The sequence below is a fragment of the Triturus cristatus genome, chromosome 2_1 (assembly GCF_964204655.1).
Source record: "Triturus cristatus chromosome 2_1, aTriCri1.1, whole genome shotgun sequence".
In the NCBI taxonomy this organism is placed as follows: domain Eukaryota; kingdom Metazoa; phylum Chordata; class Amphibia; order Caudata; family Salamandridae; genus Triturus; species Triturus cristatus.
This window is the reverse complement of record NC_140581.1, coordinates 491,350,257-491,376,267: the sequence shown is the minus strand read 5'-3', so window position 1 is coordinate 491,376,267 and position 26,011 is coordinate 491,350,257. Positions and strand designations below refer to the sequence as shown.

General features: G+C 51.0%; 1 protein-coding gene across 3 annotated transcripts in view; it reads left to right on the top strand.

The window, feature by feature from the left end:
- Positions 1 to 26,011, top strand: part of FCHO2 (FCH and mu domain containing endocytic adaptor 2) — a 1,031,922-nt gene that overhangs the window by 576,956 nt on the left and 428,955 nt on the right. For 2 of the 3 annotated variants that reach the window (XM_085632342.1, XM_085632344.1), the window contains one exon: positions 3,133 to 3,307. In XM_085632342.1, the coding sequence (XP_085488468.1) occupies positions 3,133 to 3,307 (175 nt within the window). Of the gene's footprint in view, positions 1 to 3,128; positions 3,308 to 26,011 lie in introns of all 3 variants that reach the window. The other variant, XM_085632343.1, reaches the window with a different exon arrangement.

The following is a 26,011-nucleotide window of genomic DNA, read 5'->3' as shown; positions in this document are numbered from 1 at the left end:
AAGTATAGACAATACTGTTCATCTCCCTCTCCTTGGTGCCCCGTGGGCACAGGGGCCCTCACCTTCCAGCAGCTCGTCCAGGCTGGTGACTTCCTGCCGCCGTCGATGGTGTAGATGCTCCGCACTCCCTGGGGAAGATTGACGTTGTCGCAGAGGGAGCGAGTGAGTGAGCTCCATGAGCAGGGTGTCGAAGGACCTGAAGCGGTCGGCGGAGATGGCGTAGACCAGGCCCTTGAAGTAGCGGTCCCCATTGCGGTAGAAGCACACCTTCTTGGCCTTCTTCTCTGAGTTGAGCGCCTGCAGGGTGCACATGCGGTAGAAGCTGCAGTGGGCGCTGTGCGCCGGGCACCAGCCCATTCCGGCTCTGGCCCGAACCCGTGCTTGAGCCCGCCGCTCCGCGCCATGACTGCCGCTACCGGCGGTCCCGCTCCTTGAAGTGCTCTAGCTCGATGTTCCGGTGGGCTGCCATGGGCTTCTGGTAAGCCCACTTCGCGGTGCGCGGGTGTCAGACTCACAAGAGAGTCTATTCCCTGAACCGTCGTTTGCAAAGACTTAGGCGAACAACTCCACAGCCCCTGGAATAGTCGTAGTTGCCAATTCCTCCAGAGAATGAAAAGCAAAAACAGAAATTGCACGGCCTTCCCTTCCACCGGCACAAATTAAGCAGTGGCTAAATTGGTACCTAGCTGGGCGTCAGCTGTGTATCTTTTGCCAATCAAGACAAGCGCACGCGCCTCACGCTGAAATAGGAGGAGGCAGCAGGTGGAAGGGGAGACTGGAGGGGGCCTGCGCCTGTTTCCCTTGCAGGAGCGAGCAGGAACCATCTGTTAATTACAAACAGATGGTTTTAAAGCTCGCTCCTGTGAGGGAATCGCCAAACATGCACGCGTTGCCATTGAAAGCAATGCAACGTGTGAACGTTTTTAGGCCAAAATCGATTACTAAAGGTCTCCTCCTAATCAGCGCATGCGCGCTGCGTAGGCAAGACCTAAAAAGTTACTCGTCTGTCCTAATTTTAGGGCACAATCAACACCAAGTTGTTCAGCAAAGCAATACAATGCAGGGAGAGATAAAATATTATTTATTTCCATGACTCTACTTACCGGTACTGCCGAAACTTGATCATTTACAATATTTTTTTTAATGTTGTGAAACCAGTTATACATTAAATACTTGAAGGGAGGATAAAAAAGACAGTGATGGCGCATGTTTGGCACTTTGTACGCACTTGTCATACAACTTATGAGTATCCCCTCAATTATTTAAAGAACTCTGACTTGCAATGTTAACTCAACTTGGTCGGAACGATGGTGCTAGAAAGATCAGTGTTGTGGAGGGAGGTTGCATAAAACAATGAATAAATACATTGCAAGTTTTCTCGTTCTGTTCCAAAGTCGACTTCACAGGAACAAATCCAGCAAGAATTTCCCCTTTAGAGACCACCACTGGCAGGTAAAGCTCATTTTATAAAGCTATGTTTTCGAGTTAGTTCACTCTCCTAGAACGCTTTTAAATAATGGATGAGGAGTAACTGTCTGGAGAGAGGTAGGGTGATTACTCGTGGCTATCACACGTGGTGACTGACTGCTGTCTGGCCTAGGGGTGGAGATTGCTTGCTTGAGGAATGAATTACGCTTGCTGCTCAAAACAGATTTAAGGTCAAAAGTGGCAAAGACATTGTTTCCAGCTGCTTTTATTGATTTCTCTGCTTAGAGTCAATCTTGGCTCCTATAAGCATAGGCGCTGGAAGTATTGGTGCGGAGGTACTGCAAATCAAAACAAGCATTTGCAATGCAATAAGTCTCGCGAGAGTTTAAGCGATTGTAATTGTAAATGACGATGCCTTTTATTCATGTTTGAAAAACCAATACGTAAATAAAAAGGCATCGTCATTTACAATGCCAATTGCTCAAATTCTCGCAAATGCGAGACCTATTGCATTGCAAATGCTTGTTTAATGAGAGAGCTTTCAGGTTGTCAGTAACTTCGTGTTCTGCTTGATGCTAACGGCAGTTGCAAAACAATGCAATCTGTTCTGAGTTTTCTGTTGGTCCAACGAACACTAGATCAGCCATCATTTTGGTAATTGGACATCTTAGTAGTTGGGGATGGATTCCTCCTACCTTGCTTGAAGACGCACGTTCCACTGTGTTTATCTCCATTGAGGTTCCCGACATGACTAAGGCAGCGCTTTCTCTCTGCAGTTTCTAAAAGCCTTTCCACGGTTTACAAGATTGTCGGTCTGCTGTGTACAACTTTATTAATTACATACATCTCAGATCCAAAGTATAGGTAAGGCCCTGTTATTTCTATTTCTTTTAGCCAAGACTGAGTTTGCTTGCTTGTTTGGTGGTTCATAATTCACTTGGGTTATTTCCTCCGGTTCACCCTCTTCACACCATCCAGAATTGGAGCACTCTTTCAGGTGATTAAGAATCTGCAGCAAGACAGTGCTCATGCTTTTTGAATTAAGAATCTTTCTCTCTGTTATCTGTATCCTTTTGCAGCTTCCCAAGTACCTTCTCTGTTTTTCTCTTAGGGTTGTCTAAAGCCTTTTGATTAATAGTCCAGGGGTATTTTGATGAACTAAGGGTGGTAGGTGCATGTGTTACCTATATCATCACGTGAAAAGATAGTTTACCCTTAGGGTAAAAATACGTGTTTCTGTTGCCTCGCTATGGGAAAGGTTTCCAGAGCACTGAATGGCGGCAGATGAGAAAATATAAAAATATTTCCAGAAAAATGCCTACTTGAATTGTAACTTTTTTTGTTATGCTTTAGCTTGGCTCTGGTATATCTTATCTAGGGGTCCATCGAGAGAAAAATATAATTGTAGAAATTAGAAGTTGTTTTCATTCCACAAATTTGTTTAAAAACCTACCAGGTTATTGATATGTGACAGCAAGATTGTGGTGACTGAAAATGCAGAGTGCTGCCACTCATAATGCTGCATTGGGGCAGATTATGTTTCATATGTCCCACCCTACTGATTAAAACCCAAGAAATTGATGCCCGAGATAATTTTGAAAAACCTGTTTGATGATGTTTTGAACAGGGAGAGTGATGCTTTCCCATTGAAATCATGATTTTACTGTTTTGCTAAACCAATATCCTTAACTGTAACAAACATATAAAAGGGAACAATTTCTACTCATCCAGTGACTCTGAATCTGGGGATGAAGAACCAAAGAAGTTTCATGTCGAAATCAAGCCGGTTACAGATAACAATGGATATTCGCACACAATGCAGTCTTTAGATGAACTAAAACTATCAGTAGGCAACTTCACTATCTCTCCATATGTAACTGTAAGTTTCTTTTATTGTTCAAAAGTAGTAGGATGTAGACAGACCGTGTTCATATTGTATTGAACATATTTTTAAATGTTTAATTTCTTAACCAGATTGTCATTAAATAAGAAAATCAAAATCTTTTATTACGTCTTTATCAAACTATTGTACAACTTAATGATGTGGACAAAGGAATCTCTGACCCTCAAACGTTTATATTTTCTAGTAAGAATTTGCATATCCATACTTTCTGTTTAAGCCTTGATTTAACAGTGGAAATCGTCTGAAAGTGAAGGACAACTGTTCGAAGTCTCCTGCTCTCAGGGATGTACCCTCTATAGATAATATTTCTACTTCAGGTCATCTTGCACGTACAAGTAAAGAAAGAAGCATAAGAAAGAAGCATAAGAATGCGCAGTGGGGGAGCGCTAGGTGGCGCCTGCCCGTCATGGACGCCTTTCCGTGAGGCTCCCGGCGCCGGTCCCCGCTGATCCTCTTAACTCCCTCCTGCCCTGCCCTGGCCGGCGCGCTCTGGGTGGCGGTGACCTGGGGAGCTGCCCGGCTGTCCCGGGCCTGATCCGGGGGCGCCACAGACATTGCGGGACCCGCTCGGACATCGCGGATCCTGACCGGTGGCAGATGGTGGCGGCCGCGGAGCTCTGGCCCGGCCGCGCTGAGCAATTGAGCCCGCGGCGCCCACGAGGGGCACAGGCCGGATCCTGCAGAGGCCGAGGTGAGGGCGGCCGCGAGGCTTCCGCGGGTCCTGGCGGCACCGGGGGGGGGGGGTGCGGCCCTCCCCCACTGGCACATCGCTGAGACCCGGGAGTGGGGCGACGACCCCCTGTAAAAGATGACAGCAGAAAGAAGTAAGCAGTCCTACCTTTGCAGCCCCCCCCCCCCCCCCCCTGAGTGGACTGAAGCTGTGGGGCGGGTGGTGAATGCGGCTGCGTGGGACCGTCTGAGACCGGGCGCGGAGGGGAGACCCCCCCCATCGGGCTGTACATCGGCAGCCGGGGGCTCGGGCCCCCAGCTCCCCCCCCCTCTCCCTCTTCCCCCTGGCTGCAGTGCTGCACTGGTCCTACGGGCCCGAGGTCGCCTGCTGGATTCCGGGCGCAGAGGCGCCCTTCTTGACTCGGGCCGCACATCGGCGGTCGGGGGGGCGTGTGTGCCGTTCCTTCCCCCCCCCCCTCCCATCGCTTTGGGCCCCGGCCGAAGAGACCCGCCGAGTGACGACTTGCCCCCCCCTGGGGCTGTGGGGGGACCATACCGGTGAGGCGCAGCCCCGGAGAGGTGGACTGTGCGCAGGAGTCGAGGCCTGGAGGTTCTCAGCTGCGGGGCACTCGGGAGAATCTCTAAGGGCCCGGGACCTTGGCCCTCACCTTGTCGGCAACGGGCGAGACTGTGGCCGGGGGTCAGATCGGCTGTCCCGCTGGGAGTCCCGCTGGGGCTTGACCGCTGGACCGCTGGGGCGGGCGGTGCCCCTCCACTTCTCACTGCGAGACCCCCCGGCCGTTCCTCCTTCTGCTTCCGCTTCAGCCCGGGCACTCGTCCTCATTCCGCGGGGGGGTCTTCATCCTGTTGCCCGGCTTTGCTGAACGCCGCCCCCGCCATGGGTAACGACAGGGCCACCAAGCCGGCGTCCGGGGCCACCCAAACCAGGATGGACAAATTCACGACCTCTGAGAAGGGGTCCGGCCCCACTGGCGAACCGGCCCCGGCCCCCGCTGCGGACCTGGCTGCCATCCTGCAGGCCATCAACTCATCCCGTGCATCCCTTGAAGGCATGGTGGGAGAGGTCAAGGTGGATGTTGCTCTCCTCCGGCAGGACCTGCGGAATGCCACCACCCGCATCTCGGAAGCCGAATCCAGATTATCCACCGCGGAGGATGACATCCGCCATCTCCAAGACCAGGTTCGGGAGCTGACCACCCACTCTAAGGAGCTACATCGCCGGGTCGAAGATGCAGAAAACCACGCTCGGCGCCTGGTGGGTTTCCCGGAGGGGGTCGAATCGGGCCGGGTGGATGACTTTATGGAACGCTGGTTCCGATCCTGGATGCCGGCGGACAGCCTCTCTGCTTCGTTCGTGGTGGAGAGGGCTCATCGCGCCCTGGCCCCCAGGCCCCCTGGGGCGCCCCCCCGGCCATTCATCCTCAAGCTCTTGAATTTCAGAGACAGAGACGCCATTCTCCGCGAGGCCCGGCGCACTGACACCCTCCACTACCAAAACCACAAAATTATGATCTTCCCGGACTACACTCGCGAAGTTCAAGAACTGCGCCGCTCCTACACTGAAGTGAAGCAGAAGATGCGTTCTCTGGGCCTCCAGTACCAGCTTCAGTTTCCGGCCCGCCTCCGGGTCATCTTCCAGCACAAGACATTGTTCTTCGACACGCCACGAGCGGCCTGGTCCTGGCTGACGGAAGAGCATCCTCTGCACCGCTCTAAGCGCGGCTCGCCTGCGGGTGTGCAGGGGGGACGGGGGAGGCCCCGGACATCGAAGACCCGCCGGCGGCACCGCACGTTACCCCGGGAGCGCACGGCGGAGTAGGTGATCACCACGCGCTCTGGGGGACGGCCGCGCCGGGGGTCGAGTGCATCTTCTGCCTCCTCGACTGCGCCCGCCAGTCCCGCGGCTGACGGGTGACGGGCCGTGTCGCCCCGGCTTACGGGCCCTGCGACCCACTTGGCTGACTTGGTGGATACTTCAGACCTCTCTCGCAGTCCTGCCATTTGACTCTGTGTTTCTTTGGGGGGGGAGGGTGTTGGGTGCCCGGGCGGGGGCTGGAGTGCTCCGCTGTTAATGTTGCTCTTGGCCAGGGCAGGTGAATCGGGCTTGATTTCCGTTGTACCAGGGGTCCACTAGTGCTCAAGCCCGAGCGTTCTAGCTTGGTGGTTCTTTCACTTGGTTCGGGCGACAGATGCTTCTGTTTTCGAAGTATAGGGTGGGGGGTGGGGGTTTGGGGTTGGTTTGGGGTTGTTTCTTCCTCATGGGGAAGGTTTTGTTGGTGGGGGTTACTCCTTCTTTGTTGTTGTGCCAAGGCATCTTGTACTCTTTGACCTGCTCTTCTGCCCGATGTCCTGCTGTCCCTTCCTTGTAGGGGCGTGCCCAGCCGCGCCTCCAATGGCCCCCTCTTCTGTCCTGGACTATGGCTGACCCACCTGTTCCTAGGGCCGCCGTGCGTGTACTGTCCTGGAACGTTAGTGGTCTTCTAGACCGTTTTAAGCGCATGGCGGTCCTCAAATATGCGCAACACGCGGAGATTGATGTGCTCCTCCTCCAAGAGACTCACCTTCTGGGCAATAACTGTCCTTTTCTGTCCCGCTATGGTTATGACAGGGTGTGGCACTCCGGTTTTGCGCGGGGGTCCCGAGGGGTAGCTATCCTGCTCCGCAAATCCTTTCCCTTCGTCCTGACCCAGGTGCACTTGGACCCCCTGGGCATGGTGGTGGTGGTATGTGGTACTCTGGAAGGGCGACCCCTCACCCTGATGTCCCTCTACGCGGCTCCCTCCCTCCTGTCGTCGGCCCTCTCTTACACCGGGGACCTCCTCCCGAAGCTTCCGGCGGGTTCTCTCATCCTCGGCGGGGATTTTAATGCGGTCTACGCGCCCCATCTGGACTCGACAGGTCCGGTATCCCTGGCCCGCGTCGCTCGGGCAAAGCAGCTTTCGACCTGGGCCGAATCTCAGGGCCTCTGTGATGTTTGGAGGATCTGGCACCCGCGGGCTCGCCAGTACACCCACACGTCGGCGGCACATCACTCCCATGCCCGGATCGACCTCATCTTCGTCCCATCTACCGACTGTGCCGGAGTGCAGGATGCGCGCATTCTCCCGAGGGGCCTCTCGGACCACTCGCCGGTGCTCCTGGCTCTTGGCCCCCCCCCTCTCTGCCCGTCCAATGTGGCGTTTGAACGCTTGGTTCCTCCACGACAAGGCTTTTCGGAGGGTGATCGGTGGCGAGATAGCCGATTATTACTCTCACAACGCGGGCTCCGTCTCCTCCCCTGCTGTCCTGTGGGAGGCCGGCAAGGCGACTATTCGGGGGGCCGCTAAGGGGCATCTGCAACGGCAACGGCGAGCTCACTCTCAGAAACTCGCGGATTGCGAAGCTCAAGCCTTGGAACTGGAGAGCAACCTGGGGGAGTTGGGAGACAGCACCCGGTCGCGTCGCTTGGCCTTCCTGCGGGAAGAAATTTGCCTACACTCCCTGGAGGCGGCAAAGACGTTGTGGCGCTCCTCGGTGGCCCGGGTATACGGCTGGGGGGACAAAAACGTCACTCTTCTCCACCGGCTGGCCACTTACCCTCGGGCAGGCAGGATTATTCCAGCCATCGCAGACTCTGCGGGCGGCCTCCACACAGCCTCGGTGGCGATGGCCCAGGCGTTCGCTGGCTATTACTCCCGGCTGTACCGACGCCGGCCGTCCACGCTCTCCCTGGAGGAGTTGCTGGGGACTAATGGAGCGGTGCTCAAGCGGCTGCTGCCCGAGGTTTCGGAGACCCTCGATTCACCTATCGAGCTGCAGGAGATCGAGGCCGCGATCAGCCGCCTGGCGCCCGGGAAAACCCCGGGACCTGATGGGTTCCCTCAGGAATACTACGCTCACTATCAGGAGACTCTGGCCCCGAGGCTTCTGGACCTGTTTGCGGACGCGGTGGAGAAGGGTTCGTTCCGGCCCGAGACGGACACAGCAACCATAGTTGTCCTCCCTAAGACGCAGCCCCCTTCAGAGTCCTGCTCGGACTACCGACCGATATCCCTTATCAACACCGAGCTCAAAATCTATGCCACGGTCCTCGCGCAGCGGCTGCGCCCATCTCTTGCCTCCCTGGTCCACCCGGACCAATGTGGATTCATGCCGGAACGGGGGACCAGACACTGCCTGCGGCGCCTGCACCTCGCTCTAGCGCACCGCAGCCGCCTTTCCCCCTATCTGGCCCTCCTGCTGGTCGACTTTGAAAAGGCCTTCGACTCAGTGGGGTGGGAGTACCTGGGCGAGGTCCTGGAGCATATGGGCTTCGGCCCCCAGTTCCGTGCCATGGTTGCGGTCCTATACGCGAGCCCGCGGGCCCGTGTTTTAGTCAACGGAGCTCTATCCCGCCCGTTTCCCATAGGTCGAGGAACGCGCCAGGGATGCCCGCTCTCGCCCCTCCTTTTCGCTCTGGCCATGGAGCCCCTGGCGGTCTTGATTCGCTCGTATCCCGCTCTTCGCGGGTGGGACTGGCCAGGTATGACCCCCGATAAGATCGCCCTGTATGCGGACGACGTCCTCCTCTATCTCTCTGATCCAGCGACCTCGTGGCCCCGGGTCCGCTGGATCCTCCGTCGGTTTGGCCAAGCGTCGGATGTTCACCTGAACCCTAAAAAATCCGCTCTAGTCCCGCTACACCCGTCACTGGACTGTTTCGACTGGCAATCGGACATTCCCCTCCGGAGACTCTCCTTTAAATACCTGGGGATCTGGGTCACCCTCCTTCCGGAACTCTGCTGGGCCCTCAATGTGGCTCCCATAGTCAACAAAACCAGATCAGATATGCTCCGGTGGCAGACACTCCCATTGAATCCGTTGGGGAGAGTCGCCCTTTATAAGATGATGATCCGCCCCAAGTTTCTGTACATGCTACAAAACACCCCGTGCCCCTTTCCGCGCCCGTGGTTCCGGGAACTGGATAAGATGGTGGTCAAATTCCTCTGGGGCGGCGGCAGGCCCCGGCTGGCCTTAGATCGCTGCAGGGTCCCCTCCTACGACGGCGGCCTGAGCATGACTAACCTATATCTATATTACTTGGCCACCCAGCTGCTGGTGATCCACGACTGGTTCTCAAGTGGATGGGGCGATCCGGCCTACCGCCTCGAGGTGCAATGCCTCGGATTCTCCTCTATCCAAAACATGCTCTATGCATCGGTCCCCCTGTTGCTCCCTGGCGTCGTGCGGGCCCCTTTTCTCGCGTGGCGTGCAGCTCTGAGGCACACTCGATGGTCGGGGACGAAAACACGGCTCACACCGCTGTGGCACGGGACATGGCTTCGGGAGGTGGTGGGACTGGCGGGTTTTCGGCAATGGGATCTCCTAGGGATCTCCACTCTAGGCGATATATGGCGGGGGAGCCACATGTGTTCCTTCCAGGAGCTTCAGACCCGCTTCTCGCTGCAGTCTTCCCAATTCTATCGCTACCTTCAGCTACGCCATGCAGTTCGGGCCCACGTCCCTCTCGACTCAAGATTGCCTTCTCATAGCCCACCTGAAGCTCAGGTGATGTTGGGGTGCCTGGGGAAGGGTGGAATATCCCGCATTTACAAATCCCTGATTAACAATACCCCGGTAGACTGGACTGAGGCAGCGATGGGAGGTCTGGGTGGGACCCCTAGATGACGCGGATTGGAGGGACGCCCTTATGGCCCCTCGATCGCTTACCACCTCCGCTAGGCTGCGGCTCATCCAGCTCTATTACCTCCACGCCGCTTACCTGACTCCGGACCGCCTCTACCGGGCGGGCCTCCGCGTGGACGCCTCCTGCGCTCGCTGTGGGGTGGCTCCGGCGGATTTCTTCCATATGGTGTGGTCTTGCTCCCGCCTGGAGGACTACTGGGCAGCGATTGAGACCGACCTAGCGGAGGTCCTGGGATGGGAGGTCCCCCATGAGCCTAAAATGGCTCTGCTGGGCATCACGGACGGGCTGGATGGGTCCCGTAACGACAAGTATTTTATCACTACTGCCCTAATGGTAGCTAAGAGGGATATAGCGGCCGTGTGGTCACAGCCAGACCCACCTAGAAGGGCTACTTGGAGTAGAGGGGTGGATTGGTGTGCGGCCCAGGAGCGGTCGTTATACGCTGCCCGGGGCTGCCCCAAAAAATTCCGCAAGATATGGGGGAAATGGCTGGGGGGCATAGTTTGAGGAGTGGCGGTGCGGGGGGCGGGGGATGGGGGTGGAGGGGGGGTCTTTACATCTGCTTGTCAATGCTTCCCTGATTGATGTTACTGATGCCGTGTTCAATGCACTGTTGTGTATCATCCTTGACATTGTCCTTGATGCCGAAAATAAAAATTTGTTTATAAAAAAAAAGAATGCGCAGTGGGACTCTTCCATGTCCTGCCGCTCTCATTCTGAGAAGCCACGTGGACTAAAAGGTGCCACTTGATCTTGGCCTCCCGATTTCCCCAACTTGTCCTAATGTGACCTTAGTTTCCAGGGTTGTCGGCAATGTTGCAGCAGGTGGAAGCTTTCAAGGAGGCCGCGTTGTTTATCTTGGGCATCCCACTGGTACTGTCTGGTTCGCCTTTGGTTCCGCAGATCTGAGGGGGTCTCCAGTCGAGTTACCGCTAGCAGATCAATCCTTGATGTCTCCCAACTCCGCATAGGGATCTATCCCAACTCGATGGCACAAGCCTGTTCTGGCACCAAAACCCACACCCGTCCCTTCTGCGTCAAAGTGACTCCCAATGTGAGAGGAAGCGCTTATTGTTTTATCGAACACAGAACAGAACCCAACACACCCTTGACTGTAGTCGCCTATACCACCAATATTGCCTCCATCGACACAGCCTCTTTCAGACTTGAGTAGAGCTAACATTACCTCAGAACAAATATTCTCTTCCTAACTTCTTTGACTCCGATTCAGACTATAGCCAACATGGCCATGATGATTATCAAGATAATGTCTAAACCTATGGTGATGAACATTTCTATATGGGTCTACAGGAAGTCAGTGGGCTGGATACTTCCTCTAACATTGAGTTGAATTCCAGTTCTGGTCTCCCTAGTGAAGATTCCACCTCCTTTGCAGTGGTTTTCCGCTGTGCAGTGTAAGTTCTTCATCTCCAATTATTTTCTGTGTAAATTAAATCAACAAGTTCACTGAAGCCTTGAAGACTTCCTCTGAACCACTCTTACCATTCAGTGAAACACTAACTGATATGTTTTCGGGTGCATGGTCAAAAACCCTGTTCCTACCTGCCTGTAAAAAGGCAAGTAGCGAGGCGACTTATACTCGCATTGGGAGATCCAGCCTTTCTGTTGCAACACCTTATGCCAGAAGGTTTATGCCTGGTCCTGGCGTCCACCAGCAGATGTAATCATTTCCACTACCACTCCAGTTAGGAAGTCCAAATGTATGGAGGGTTTTGGAAAACAGATGTTCTCTTTCACCAGTCTGGTCTTAAGATCAGTCAGTGCCTGCTGTCTCCTAAAATATTACTCACATGCATTGAGGGACATGGTTGGCGAGAACTTGCCGACAGTCCCAGAGGAATACACAGCGAACCTGGTACAAATTATACAGGATAGGCAGGATGTGGCGATGTATGTCCTTAGATCAGGATTGGACACTACCGACTGCTTGGGCAAGGTATTTGGTACCAGCATGGTGTTTAGGCATCGCACCTAGATGTAATCCACAAGGTGACGTCCAGGCATCTCAGATGGGTATGCCATTTGACGAGACTTGTCTTTTTGGGGATAAAGCAGACTTTGCACTAGTGTGCTACAAGGAAAGCAAGGCGTTGGCCCACTGTCTTGGTCTTTCTATGCCCATGGAGCAGTATCCTCAACAGTTCTCTTATTTTGAGGCTTCAGAAGGGTTTTTCAATAAAAAGCAACATCAAGGACCACCATAACAGACCCCTCCAATTCCCCCAGCTCTTTTGGTTTCGGGGTCGGGATGAAGCTGACTGTGCTTAAGTCCTCATGGACAGAACACTGCACATTAATCCGCCCCTCCGCCCCAGTCACAAAATTGCATTAACTGCTCCCCTTGAAAAGTGGCCACCCAGCTGGAGGCAGGAATTAACATTTTCTTCAAGGGTGGCATAGAATCACCTCAGATCCGCGGCTGCTCCTGATTGTCCGACAAGGATACCAATACGCCTTATCATTCTTGGCCGATCCTCTAGATATACCTCCCATTACAGACCATCTTTTAGAGGACCATTTGTCTATCCTTCAGAAAGACATGGAAGCTATTTTGGCCAAAGGACGCATTGAGAGGGTCCTGGCACCAGAAATAGCAACTAGATGGTATTCCCGTTATTTTTGGTGCAGAAAGACAGAGGCCTTCGTCCTATTTTAGATCTTTATCCTCTCAACCTAATTCCTAAGGAGGACAAGTTCAAGATGCTTACAGTGGCCCAAGTTCTATATGCCCTGGGCCCAGGTGACTGGATGGTAGCATTGGATTTGCAGGACGATTATTTCTACATCCCCGTCCTGCAGCCCCATAGGCATTAGTTGAAGATGGACCACACTTACTCCAGCTTAGCGCATTAGCGTGCAGCGCTTGACCAGTGTACAGCCACTGCTGCTTTTAAACCCCCGTTTTGTGTACTTTGGTTTGTTTTCGTTTTTATTGTATTCCCTGCTCTTAATAATCACCCTTGACTACCAGCTTAGCTCATTAGCGTGCAGCTCAGCGCATTAGCGTGCAGCGCTCGACCAGTGTACAGCTACTGCTGTTTTTAAACCCCCGTTTTGCATATTTGGTTCGTTTTCGTTTTTAAAGTATTCCCTGTTTTTAATAATTGCCCTTGCTTACCTGCACTGCTGTCACCTCAACTTGCACTCTAATTGGACTATCTCACCGCATTTTTTGCGGGTCCCTCGCCCTTGTCACGGTGGCGGCCATCTTGCGTGAGGAGCGATCCATTTCGCGCTCTAGTCTTCATCTAGGAGGCTCGACCTCCATATATTGCAGTCATGCAGACGCGCAGCGTCATCGCGCAGCGGGGTCGCCGGTCTTCCGCCGGAGTTACGCCAGAGTTCAGCCCGTCTGCGCCCGTCCGCGCTGAGGACGGGCTGCAGGTCGGGCTGGACCCGGTTTTCGTACCTTCGCTCCCTGGTAAGACATTTATGCGTTATTCTTCATCTGCGCTTTTGGCTCTCAGACCTCCCACATGCCCCTCTCTACATTGTTTTACTCCGCTGGGGTTATTACATTCTCGCCGCTGTACGGCCTGCTCTTCCTCTTTCCATCCCCTTGTCACCTGTTCTACTAGCTTCTGTTCTTCTTCCTCTAGGTCCACAGCTTTTCATAACACTGGGTTTCTATTAAATGTGCGCTCGCTAATCAAACATAATCTTGCCTTCCACGATTTTGTGGACGAAAGGCAGCCAGACTGGGTTTTTATCACAGAGACCTGGGCCACTGACTCCTCGGGTCATGACCTTCTTCTAGCCATTCCTGAGGGCTACTCCTTACATAGGCATGATAGACCTAAACGTAGAGGAGGAGGCATTGCCATTCTTTTTAAATCCTCCCTGCTATGTACGGTTAATCCACTTTCCTCGCCCCAAGATCGCTTTGAAGCTCTATACTTCTGTATTACATGTGCCCCTTCAGTCTCTTTTACGGGTATACTGACCTACAGGCCGCCTGGTCACAGAGCTAATTTTGCCTCGGACATATTGAGAATCCTTGAACCTTACTTCGGAAAGCCCTCCTTCACCATTTTAGGTGACCTCAATTTCCATCTCGATGAGGTTCACTCTAAGGATACTATATCATTGGTTGAATCACTCGGAGCTTGTGATCTCATTCAGCTTGTTACCAATGCTACTCACATAGCAGGTCACATCCTTGATGGGGTTTTCTCTAATGATCTAAGACTCTCCAGCGGCACACCTTTACCGTTGGTGTGGACAGATCATCTTGCGGTTCCTCTGCAGTTAGCCTTTTCTACTTCTCATTCGACTAAGAAAGGGACTACCCCTTTCGTTTCTAGAAGAAATTTTAGAAACCTTACGAATGAGGCTTTTGCTCCTTTTGTTCCTACACCAGAGGCTCTCTCCCTAAAAGACGCGGATGAGGCAGCACAAGATCTGCAGGATTCCATCACTAATGCAGTAGAAAAACTTGCCCCTGCATCCCTGCGATATGTAGCCCGGCGGAAACCATCAGCGCCATGGTTCTCGGACCATCTTAGAGTATTAAGACAGGGTTGCAGAAGCAGTGAGAGGAGATGGAGGAAATCCTGGGATCCCATGGATAGGGAGGCCCACAAGTCTGCTCTACGGGAGTATAAGCAGAAAGTGATAATGGAGAAGCAGGAATACTTCTCCAACCTTACCAGTTCACTCACCTCCTCTAGGGAGCTTTTTAAAATTGCTGACTCGCTGTGCTCCCTCCAACTTCCAGATCCCGTAGTCAGCTCTCAACGTCTTTGTGACGACATTGCAGACTTTTTTCATACAAAAATCCTTGATATTCATACTTCCTTGGAAGTACAACGTCTCTCCTTGGCTGAAAATCTCCCTCCAGGCATAAGTTCTTTTGAGACACTGGATATAGTCCCTTCCAGCCTCCTTTCTGTTTTTCCTTCTATGTCTCTGGAGGGATTGAATCTTCTTCTAGACAAGACGAAATCCTCCTCTCCACTAGATCCATTGCCTCTCAAAAAGCTAAAAGAGTGTAGGAACAGCCTCTTTCCTCCCCTACTTGAGGTGATGAACAAGGCAATTGTTCAAGGTACTTTTCCATCAATATGGAAGAAGGCCATTGTGAAGCCGCTCCTTAAGAAGCCTTCACTCGATCCCGGCCTCTTGAAAAATTTTAGACCCATCTCTCTGCTCCCTGCACCTGCTAAAATTCTAGAAGCACACCTGAATCGCCATTTATCCTCTTTTCTTGAAGCTTCGGAGTATCTTGACATTACCCAGCATGGATTTCGAAAACATCATAGCACAGAATCTGCCCTTACCTCTGTAGTCGACAACATCCGACGCAAGGTTGATGCTGGACAAACTACTGTTCTTGTGCTATTGGACCTCACAGCCGCATTCGACACTCTGTCTCCTGCCATTCTAACATCTCGGCTTAGGGAGGCAGGTGTCACTGGCTCGGCCCTGAGTCTCCTCAACTCCTTTCTCCTTGATAGGGAACAGAGAGTGATGCTCGGCAACCACCTCTCCCCAGCAAAGTCTTTGCAATGTGGGGTGCCACAGGGGTCGGCATTAAGTCCGACCCTGTTCAACATCTACGTGGCCCCCCTTGCTAGGCTAGTAAGATCGCAGGGGATGGAGATGGTATCATACGCCGATGACACCCAGATCATGGTCTCACTCACTCAGTCCTCTGTCATAACATCTGCCTTTAGCTTCAGGTCCTGTATGCAACACGTTGCAGATTGGATGGTTACCAACTCCCTGAAGCTAAATGGCGACAAGACTGAGGTCTTGATCTTTGGGAAGGACCAAGATATCTGGTCGAGTGAGTGGTGGCCCTCCTCTCTTGGCACCTGCCCCACTCCCTCTCAATCTGCCAGAAATCTGGGTGTAGTGTTCGATACTTCACTCTCGATGTCCTTACAGGTGAATCGGACTGTTTCGACCTGCTGGGGCGTGATCAGGACGCTCAACAGAATTCGCAGCTATCTGTCTCTTCAAGCACGCAAGCAGATTGCAGTCGCCCTTGTTGGTTCCAGGTTGGACTATTGCAACTCTCTCTACATGGAATCCAACAAGGGCCTCATACATCGACTGCAAATCGTGCAGAACGCTGCTGCACGTTTTGTCCTGGATCTTTCCAGGGCCTCTTCTGCCACTGCTGCGAGGAGAGACCTCCATTGGCTGCCTATTCAGCACAGAATTTATTTCAAAATTCTGTGTCTGACCTATAGAGCACTCGAGGATGGATCTAAAGGCGCTATCAGCTCCCTGCTTACCCGTTACCACCCCACAAGGTGTTTGCGCTCTTCGGGACTATTCCAACTTGTTGTCCCTCGTTTTAAGCTCACCAGATGGGGAGCCAGGGCTTTTTCAGTCGTTGCTCCACAACTCTGGAACATCTTGCCGATGGAGATGAAGACCTTACCCTCTCTAGCGCTGTTTAAAAAGGCCCTAAAAACGTGGTGCTTTTCTAGAGCTTACACAGGTTGAGCTGCAGGGGCTTTGTTATGAGCTGGATTTGGAATTAGGCGCCTTGACGCCCATTGGGCTATGTTTGCGCATGATAAGATCCCTTTATTATTATTACATGCATTTTCAGTTTTCTGTGCTTCTCTTCAGCCTCACCAGCACCCCATAGGTGTTCATGAAAACTATGGCAGTTGCAGCACATCTCTGCATTTTTGGAGGTTGGGGAATACCAGTCTTCTCATACCTCAACGACTGGCTGCCGAAAGAGAAGGCTTGTAACAGTCAGTGGTAGATCACCTCCAGGAGCGGCAAACCTCCTATCTTTAGGGCTCTCGATCCAAAGTCACACCTGACTCCTCCTTAGTGGCTTCTGTTCATCAGACTTGTTTTGGATGTGCTGCTTTTTTGTGCCTTTCCACTGAATTAACGAGTCCAGGACATGCAGGTTATAATCCTGATATTTAAGCCTCTATACTGGGCCTTGGTGAGAATGGCTCGGAGGCTTCTTGGCCTTCTCGCCACCTCCATCCTCCACAGTGGACTCTGAAGTCTCAGTGGGCTCAACACCGAGGTAACCTGTCTGATTCCATCCAGGTTTTAAAGGAGACTGCGAAAGACCTACAATGGTGGCTGCTCGACCGCAGCTGGAGAGGTGGCGGCCCTTTTCCATACACCAACTAGAGTTGACGGATAGATTGTTGCTGGGCAGGGGACGGGAGGATATCTGGGAGAGGTGGACATCAGAGGATTCTGGCCTCCAGGGCTGAGCTTACCTCCACAATAATCTGTTGGTTTTTGCAGGAAATTCACTTGGCACTAAAGCCCTTCCTCCTGTCCAACAAGGGAAGGCTGGTTAATGTTCTCACGGACAACATTCCATCATGGAATCCTGCAACAACATAGTGGAGTGGGGTGCTGGATCTTGTATGAGGAAGTTCTATGCCTTTGGAACTGGCTTAGACGCCATGGGTACTCCCTCGTAACCAGCTACCTTGTAGGATCTTTGAATGCCAGCTCAGACAAACTCATCCAGCATTCCCTATTGGATCATGAATGGCTGAAACACTCAGAGCAGTTGTCAGAAATGGCCGTAAGATGTGCTCTCCCTGATTTATACATTGGAACATAAATGGAATTTACTCTCAGAGGTGGCACAGGGCGTCTTCTAACAATGGGGAGAATCCTGGCTCTATCGTTTTGCCACTGCCAAGAACGCAGTGTCCAAGCTTTTGCACGTTGGAGTTCTTAAGGTGACTTACTTGAAGACTTTTTCAGCTTAGAGTGGAGCTCAGGACTCTCGTATGACTTCCTGCCTCTACCTTTCCTGGCCAAAGATCTGAATGAGATCAGGAACAACCAGGCCAAAGTAATCCTAGTGACTCTGGATTGGGCCAAAAGAGTGTGTAACCCAGAACTTCAGTACTATCACTAACAAGAGGAACAGGGGCTTGGTAGGTCCAGCATATTGACAGTCGGTTGTTTTTAAAAGTAGCAGAGGAATCCAGTGAATAACATTGGTTTTGGAAATCCCCTAGCTATTTTTACTTGCACTTTTGTTCCCTATTTCTACTCTATGCACATACGCCCCCATACCACTCACGTCGGCAACCAGAGAAGAACTCCGGCAAAGAGCCCGCCTGTGGGGCCCGTTGGGCATTGCAGCGCCGATCCAACTAGGAGCTATGATGAAGCATGACACCCTCTGGGGTGTGTGAGGGCCTGTGCTCCTTATTGGAGCTACTCCTTTCACAGTCCACATTCTAGATTTTGAACACCTGACACCCCATTCCCTTCTTTTTTTCAACCTCCCGCACTACCCTTCAACGTCCCCTAGGAACTGCATACCTTTGTATTTGACCCAGAACTTCAGGCCATTAGCATCTGTCCGCCGATCAGCCTGCTGCTTTGTGATGCTGCTGTGTCAGTAGATTCTCCCAGAGTTCTGCTGCCAGGCCTTGACAACCTGCAACTCAGTGTGTGGATATTGAGCTGCAATAGTGGCTGCTTTCAACCTCCCTCCCTAGTTAGTGGATGTTATCTTGGAGGTCAGATGTCCATCCACAAAAAACATTTATGGTGGAAGAAGTTTGTGGATTGGTGCACCTCTTGGCAGATAGAACTGCTGCTAGTTAGATTGCAGGATGTCTTGCTAATTGTGCTATCTTTTGCCCAGTAGGGGGCTTGCTGTGGCCACGGTTAAAGGTTGTTTATCGTCCTTGTTGGATTTTCTACATTTACTAGATCAACTGTTATTGTTTAAAACATCTGTTGTGATGTTTTGTCTGAAAGGGTTACCCCAAATGTTTCCACCCACACCTTTTATAATGCCATAGCGAGACCTTAATTTGGTTCTCACATACTTGATGTATACCTCCATTTGATCCAGTGCACACTGCCCTGTGTGTTGTTTGCCTCTGAAAACGGTTCTTCTCATAGCGATAACATCAGCCTATCGCACAAATGAGTTGCAAGCGCCTTCTGTCCTGTAGCTGCATACTATCTTTTTCCAGACAAACTGGTGCTAGGGACTAGAGCGCCATTTCTGCTCAATGTAGTGATGCCTTTCCATATTGGATTCTTGCTATTGTCAGTGTCTTAAAAGTTCCAACACATACCCCGGATCCTCTTTCTTTCATGAAAGTAGACCCCTCAGAAAAGCTATGTCATAGATATTAAAGTATGCAGAGGTGTGGAAAAAAGGCTTATTCGTGACTTTACTTTTTTGATGTAGAGTAGCTTGTTTGATAAAGGTGCAACAATTGCACAATTAAAGTGGGTGACCAGGCATTGAATTTTAACAGCACAAGATGTGCCCAAGTGTGTTATGTGACAGCTGGTTGCTAGGGATCGGTATGAGCATACTGGTAAGTAGCAAGACGGTGAGGGAGGGAGGGAGGGAGGGAGATAGTTAAAATTGCAAATATTTTGGTTTTAAAGTCCGTTATATGTTCTATGCACCAAGTCTGATTGACAGCATACAGTGAAGGCCTTCATCGAAGTAATTTTGACATCCATGAATCAGAGTAGGCTACGAGATAAGCATGGCATATCTGGGTTGGCTTATCAGTGACCTGTCTGAACATAGTCCAAGCCAATGACACTTTGTTCCAAACCTATTGATACGTAACATAAGGGTGGAATTGATTGTTAGATGCTTAGATGGTGTAGGTTTTGGAAAATCAGCTAGTTGTTCCTTATTGAAGAACTCAAACTGTATAACCCCAAGACTCCCAGGAAGATGTCTCCAGAAGACATAATTTAGGCCGAAAATGAGTGTGATCTCTCATCTCGTATGACATTGATGGAACATGGTGGCTTCCAATATGGTTCTTAACTGGGGGCTTACCTCTTCAAAACATGAGTGTTTTGAGAGGTGTTGCATAGTAGCTCAGGGATGTGGTAAGTGACTGGGGCAAGTTCTAGTAGTGCTATAATTACGTCCTGGCTTGGGCTGTGATGAGGGGGGCAAGGTAAGGGGCATAGCTTAGACTGAATGTGGGTGTAAAGACCTATCCACATTTGACTAATGTTGCACACTTCCTCTACTAACATTGTTTTTCCAAATGAGATCTGGTATCTGTGTCCTTCAATACTAAAGGCTTATTTACATTTTTGGGGGGCTTTCTGTTCACTAGCATGTTTTAACCACATTAAATCTGTATAGTATCTGGTTCTGGTTTGCAGAACGGTGTAGATGTTGGTCAACATACTTATATAGGCACCTTAGTTTGAGTGGGTCTACGTTCCTTTACAGAAAAGAAAGTAAGCATCTCCCAGACTTATTAATTCAGAAGACACTAAATATGGGCATATTTTTATTTCATGTGTTACTAGACACAATTTTAGCATTTAATGTAGCCAGCATTTCACACATGGGTATGCCCTTTTACTAGCTACTGCTCTAACTCAATATCCTTTAACCCCTTCGCTGCTGCGGACATTCCGCTGCAGCGCTGGGGGGGCAGGGGGGCAGCGCGGTGGGCCTGTGCTCATGACGGAGCCGCTCCGTCATGAGCCACAGTTGAGCTGTGCTCATGACGGAACGGTTCCGTCATGACTCCGCCCATTTGCGCTGTCCCCCCGCACAGGCGGGGAAACAGCGCCGCGTAGGCGGAGCGGCCGCAAACGGGCGTGTCATGACGGAACCGTTCCGTCATGAGCACACGGCAACCGTGGCTCATGACGGAACGGTTCCGTCATGAGGGGGGAAGGGGTTAAGATGGCCTATGTGGGCCATCTTTCTTTTGTGTGTCAGGGTTGACTTTCCTGAGAGACAAGGTTAGATCTTTATTTGTCTGAATGTTTTAGTAACACACTAAACATACTGTCTTCTTCTGTTCAGCATGTCTTATGAGTTTCTATGTGAATTGCCTTGGCACAAGTATGCATTGGTTCAATGATCCACAAAAGTGATTGCTATATTCTGTCTTTACGTGCTGTGGACTGTAAAAAGGCAGGAGATGTGTTATGGCAGGAGGAACGTCTAAGTGGTTTGCAGGGTCCTTTGTGCTCTTAAGTGCATGTTTGTATTTCTTCATTGTTTAAAGCAAAGAGGGGTTGTGGTCAGATAAATTAGTCTCTAAAATAGATTCTTTGCTCAACGTGAAGTTGGTTGCTTGAACGCAAGGCTAGTGATCAGATTTATGTCAGGTTTCTCTTGTAGCTATTGTTAATATCCTTCCACTATATTTTTAGGTTTCGCCTCGGCAGCGCTTGAGCTGTCTCTTCGAGACATACCATATACAGGATATGGGCATAAAGCTCCACCCACTTTCTGCCCATCTTTTTAATTGGCTCCTGTCCTTTGTAACCTCCCATGAGGACACCCCCGTTACATGTGTTGTTACTCTCTAGGTTTTAATTACAGCCTTAAGCCACTATTTTCTTAAAAGGCTTCACGCAGTACACACACTTGGTCCTAAGCTAGGCTGGCAGTGATTAGTTCACTCACTAGAACATCACACATTTATATGAGACCATCTATAAATTTTCCTTCATCAGCTCCACACAGAGTACACCCTAATTCGAAATTAATGTAATAATTATTTTGTCACATTTTAAAACTACTAATTGTATGTATGGACATAGCTATTTGCATGTACTCATAATACTGTCTTGCATGCAATGTATTATGGGCAGGGTGGATTTACTATATCTTCTGCAGGGTGCAGTACCATATGTGATTAAAAGAGGTACTCTTTTGGCAACATATGGTACTGAACCCTGCAACATGGCTAGGTAAAAAACATTGCCATTTATAATGCCGATAACGCCAACTTTGTAGACATGCAGTGATGGTGCCTTGCTAACTAGGGATCTCTAGGAGCAGCTTGGGCTACTGCACCTAGACGCGAAGTGCTGATGCCTTGCTCACTAGGGACCTCTAGGAGCAGTTTGCGGTTATGTACCTAGACATGTCGTGCTGGTGCCTTGCTCACTATGGACCTCTAGGAGAAGCCTGAGGCACTGCACCAAGACATGCAGTGCTGATGCTTTGCTCACTGGGGACCTCGAGGAGCAACTTGCGGTACTGCACAGAGACATGCAGTGGCAGTGCCTTGTTCACTAGGGATCTCTAGGAGCAGCTTGCGGTACTGCACTGAGACATACAATGCTGGTTCCTGCCTCACTACGCAAGCATTTGCAATGCACTAGGTCTCGCATTACTGAAAGTATGAGCTATTGGCGTTGCATTATTATTTGCAACGCCAATACCTCAAACTATCAGTAATGCAATATCTATTGCATTGCAAATGCTTGTTTCAGTTTAGCAATCTATTTGAGGCCGAGTGTGGACAGAAGGACTCTAACAGGGTCTATAGTGGGCAACACTTTATGTAAAGTGCTTGAGATCTTTTCCATAATATGCCTTCTGCATGTTGCACAGAATCTTGTAGTTAATTCTGCTTTAGTGAGTGGTAGTGGAGGGGTTTCAGCACAGATGCTTGTTGGCTGGGGTTTTCCGATTGAAAGGAAAGCTATGCTCCTTTATTTTGTATCAGGTGTTTAGCACTCTTCTTCATAGTTGTGCCTTCATATATATCAATGGATAGAACCCTCCTATTGGAACTATTAGGCTTAGGCCCCTAGGCTGTCGAAATTTTGGGTCCCCCCTTGCAAATTATCGCCTAATACCCAATGTACAGGATTGTTTTACAAACTGACAGCTGCCAAACTGCTATGTGAATCTGAAGTTTCTGGTTTATGTACTTTAAGTTGTTTTTTGTTTTTTTTGTTTATTGGCATTTGTAATTATGTACAAACACAAAAAAAAAAAACCAATCATAACATTGCGGTCACGTCACAACAGCATCCTTCATCCAATTTTATCTATTCATTTCCTAAGCAGGAGTCTCCCATACCCACCGCCATTTATCACATGTGCGAGTCGCTTATTAAGTCTGTTGCTGCAGTTGCAAATATTGGGTTAGATACACCCAGTAGTCCCTGGGTTGCGATCCAGCTGGAAGTTCTTCTTCATAGGTCTTCAGGGTATCTCTACAATATGTTAAGTCCGTGAGCCAGTCCTTGGGCTTCGGGCTGCGCCTGCCATTCCAACATATCGAGACCCTCCTTTTAGCCATTAGTAGCGCAATCATACAGAATTTGCGTTTCAGGGCACGAAAGTCAGGCAGCAGCCCCAGCAAACATGTTTTGACCTCGCATCGCACTTCCCCGCCCACCATAGCCCCAATCTTCTGCGTCACCTGCACCCAGTATTCTCCAACTGCCTCACATGACCAGGCTAGGTGTATGAAATCTGCCCCGTCTGCCCCACAGCGCTCGCATCTAGAGTCCTCCCGCAGCCCATATCGGTGCAGCCTGGCCGGTGTGTAGTATGTCTAGTGTAAGTATTTGAAATGCAGAATGCGGAGATTGCCGTTCGGTGTCAGCATGCCCGTTAGAGTACAGGTGGTAGTCCATTCAGCCTCCGTTAGCGGAGTGTCCAGACAGCCATTCCACTTCGCCATGGAAGCAGTCGTGGTTGCCGCTATGTCCTCCTGCATCTTCATGTACAGTGTGGACACCAAGTGTTTTCTCGCAGGTGTGGTGATCAGCCACTGCAGTGCGGTTAGCTCCGGAGGTTCCAGCGGGTATGTTGGGTACAGCTGCTTCATAGCCCTCTGCAGTCTGTGATAATTAAAGCGAAATAATGCAGTCATGTTACTAATAAATGTCAGGTTTTCTAGCGTTTTAAAGGTCCCATCTTCGTACAAGTCCCCCATGGTGTCAATGCCCACTTGGCGCAGCAGTTCCAGTCCCACTTTTTCTTGCGTGACCGATATCGCCGGGTGCCACTGAAGCCGGAGTGCCGGGGCATACAGTGGCAGTTTATTAGCTTTTCTGCCCATTGTATGCCACGCTTTGTTCGTGGCATCGATGGTGTTTATGTCGTTCATGTGCAAAGGGGGCCTGCGATGGGTGATAATCGCCTCCAGTGGAACCGGCATAGCATCCCCCTCTTCAATCGCAGTGTGGGTGAGAAACGGGACCTTGTGATACCATAAATGTGCATACTGTGCTTGTGCGCAGAGATAGTATAGACAGAAGTCAGGAACCCCGTACCCCCCCCTACTGTAAGGCAGCGTCAATGTCCGCATCTCTACCCTAGCCGTCTTCCCCGCCCAGATAAGGCGAAGGACCAGCGAGGTGATCCGTCGGAACACCTCCGCCGGAGGATGAATTGGGATGTTAGTGAAAAGATAGAGTAACTTCGGCAGCACCACCATTTTAACAATAGCGATTCGGTCAGCCACCGACAGTGGCAGCTGGATCCACCTCCCCACCTTCGCGTCTAGTGCGTCAATCACCGTCCCGTAGTTAGTCCGGATCACGACTTCCGGGTCCCTATGGTACCACACACCCAAATATTTTATCGGGTCCATCCTCCATTCCAGAGGATAGTCCATTGGGTGTGGTTGCGTGCTGTCGGTCAGTGGAATGATCATGGACTTGGCCCAGTTTATAATGACCCCGGATTGCTGCGCGAATTTGATATACTCCCTCAATAGCCGATTCAGATTGGCCTGTGGGTCCCTCACAAAGAGTAGCATATCGTCTGCGTACAATGATGTGTAGTGGCCGTTGCGGGAACTGCAGTGCCGAGTAATGGTGCCCCTGTCGTATTGTGCACGCAAGGGGCTCCAGCGCCAGCGCGAACAAGAGAGGGGACAGGGGGCAACCCTGCCTCGTCCCTCTCCGAATGTCAATGGGGCCTGAGATATAGTTATTCACCTTAACCCGTGCCACAGGTGCGTCATATAATAAGTTGATCCATTGGAGGAACATGGGCGGGAAGCCCATCCTCCTCAGCACCTTGCTCATATAAGTCCATTCCAGAGAGTCAAAGGTTTTGGCCGCGTCCAAAAAGACCGCCGCCGCCTTCGTCTCAGGTGTTAGATAGTGCGTGAGTGCAAATAATGTTCGCGTGTTGTGTGCCGTGGAGCGTTCCGGTATGAATCCAGATTGGTCAGGCAGGACCAGTCTGGGCATGAGCGGATTAAGTCTGGCCGCAAGCAGTTTTGCCAATATCTTGTTGTCCACGTTTATAAGGGACAGCGGCCTGTAAGAGTCGCAAAGTTCCGGGTCCTTTTGTGGCTTGGGTAGCGCCAATAGTAATGCCTCTCGCAGGGTTGGCGGTAAATGTTGTTGCTCATGAGCATTGCCATACATTTCCACCAAATGTGGGGCTAGTTGGTCAGCAAACGCCTTATAAAATTCGCCAGTGAATCCATCGGGGCCCGGCGTCTTGCCATTCGGCAGTGACTTAATAACCTCAGTGACCTCCTCGACCGTGATAGGCTGGGAGAGGTATTCGCGGTGTGAGTCTGACAGCCACGCTATCGCCACGTCTTCGAGGTAGTCCGCGATTTCGGTCTCATTGGCCGTTGGCCTGGATGCATAGAGTTCACCGTATGCAGCCACAAATTCACCTAATATTGCTTGTTCACCATATTGCCGCTCCCCTTGGCGCCCACGAATCACCTGTATGTTTTGTGGGGCCCGTCCCTCGCATATGGCAGTCGCTAGGCGCCTGCCCGGTCTGCCGCCCTCCCCGTATGCCCTCGCCACTTGTCTTTTAGTTATGTATTTAGTTTCGTCGTCCGCTAAGCTCTGGGATTCAGACAGTGTTTTCCTAATGTCCCCTAGTAGCTGAACATTCTGTGTGCTCTCATATTCCCGTTCGAGAAGTCTCAGCTTGTCTTCCCTGGCTCGTATCTGTTGTCGCATATCCTTTAGAATACCTGCGTTAGTGCTTATGCAGACTCCTCGTATGGTGGCCTTGCAAGCCTCCCATAGTACTCCCGAGTCGGTCGTAGGAGTCGCATTGTTGTCAAAAAAGTCCTGTATCGCACTCCCAATGGTATCTGCATAGACAGGATCCATCAGTGCTTTAGCATTAAATCTCCAACTGAATGGAGGTGGCGTGTAGTTCGGGAGCTCTAGAGAGAGGAGCACCGGGCTGTGATCTGAGAGTGTTCTGGGTAAGTGCCTAACTTCCCGTGTCCACAATGCTATATCCCCCGTCACCAGCCAGTAATCTATGCGGGACCAACTGCCGTGTGATGTAGCTACGTGTGTGGCCTCCAACTCTCCCGGGTGTCTACTTCTCCAGATGTCAGTGAGTGCTCTATCAACCATTATGTCATGTAGGACACGTAATGCTCGCCTATGTGGCTCCGTCGTCGTTCCGGATCTGTCGACATCCTCCAAGAGCGCAAGGTTAAAATCCCCACCCCAAATCACGTGCGGCGCCTGCAATTCACGCAGTTTACCCCACAGTAAGTGGTAGAACTGTGGGTCATCCACGTTAGGCCCATATACATTTACTACAGCTAGTCTCTGTCCCCGCAGGACCCCAGTCAGTA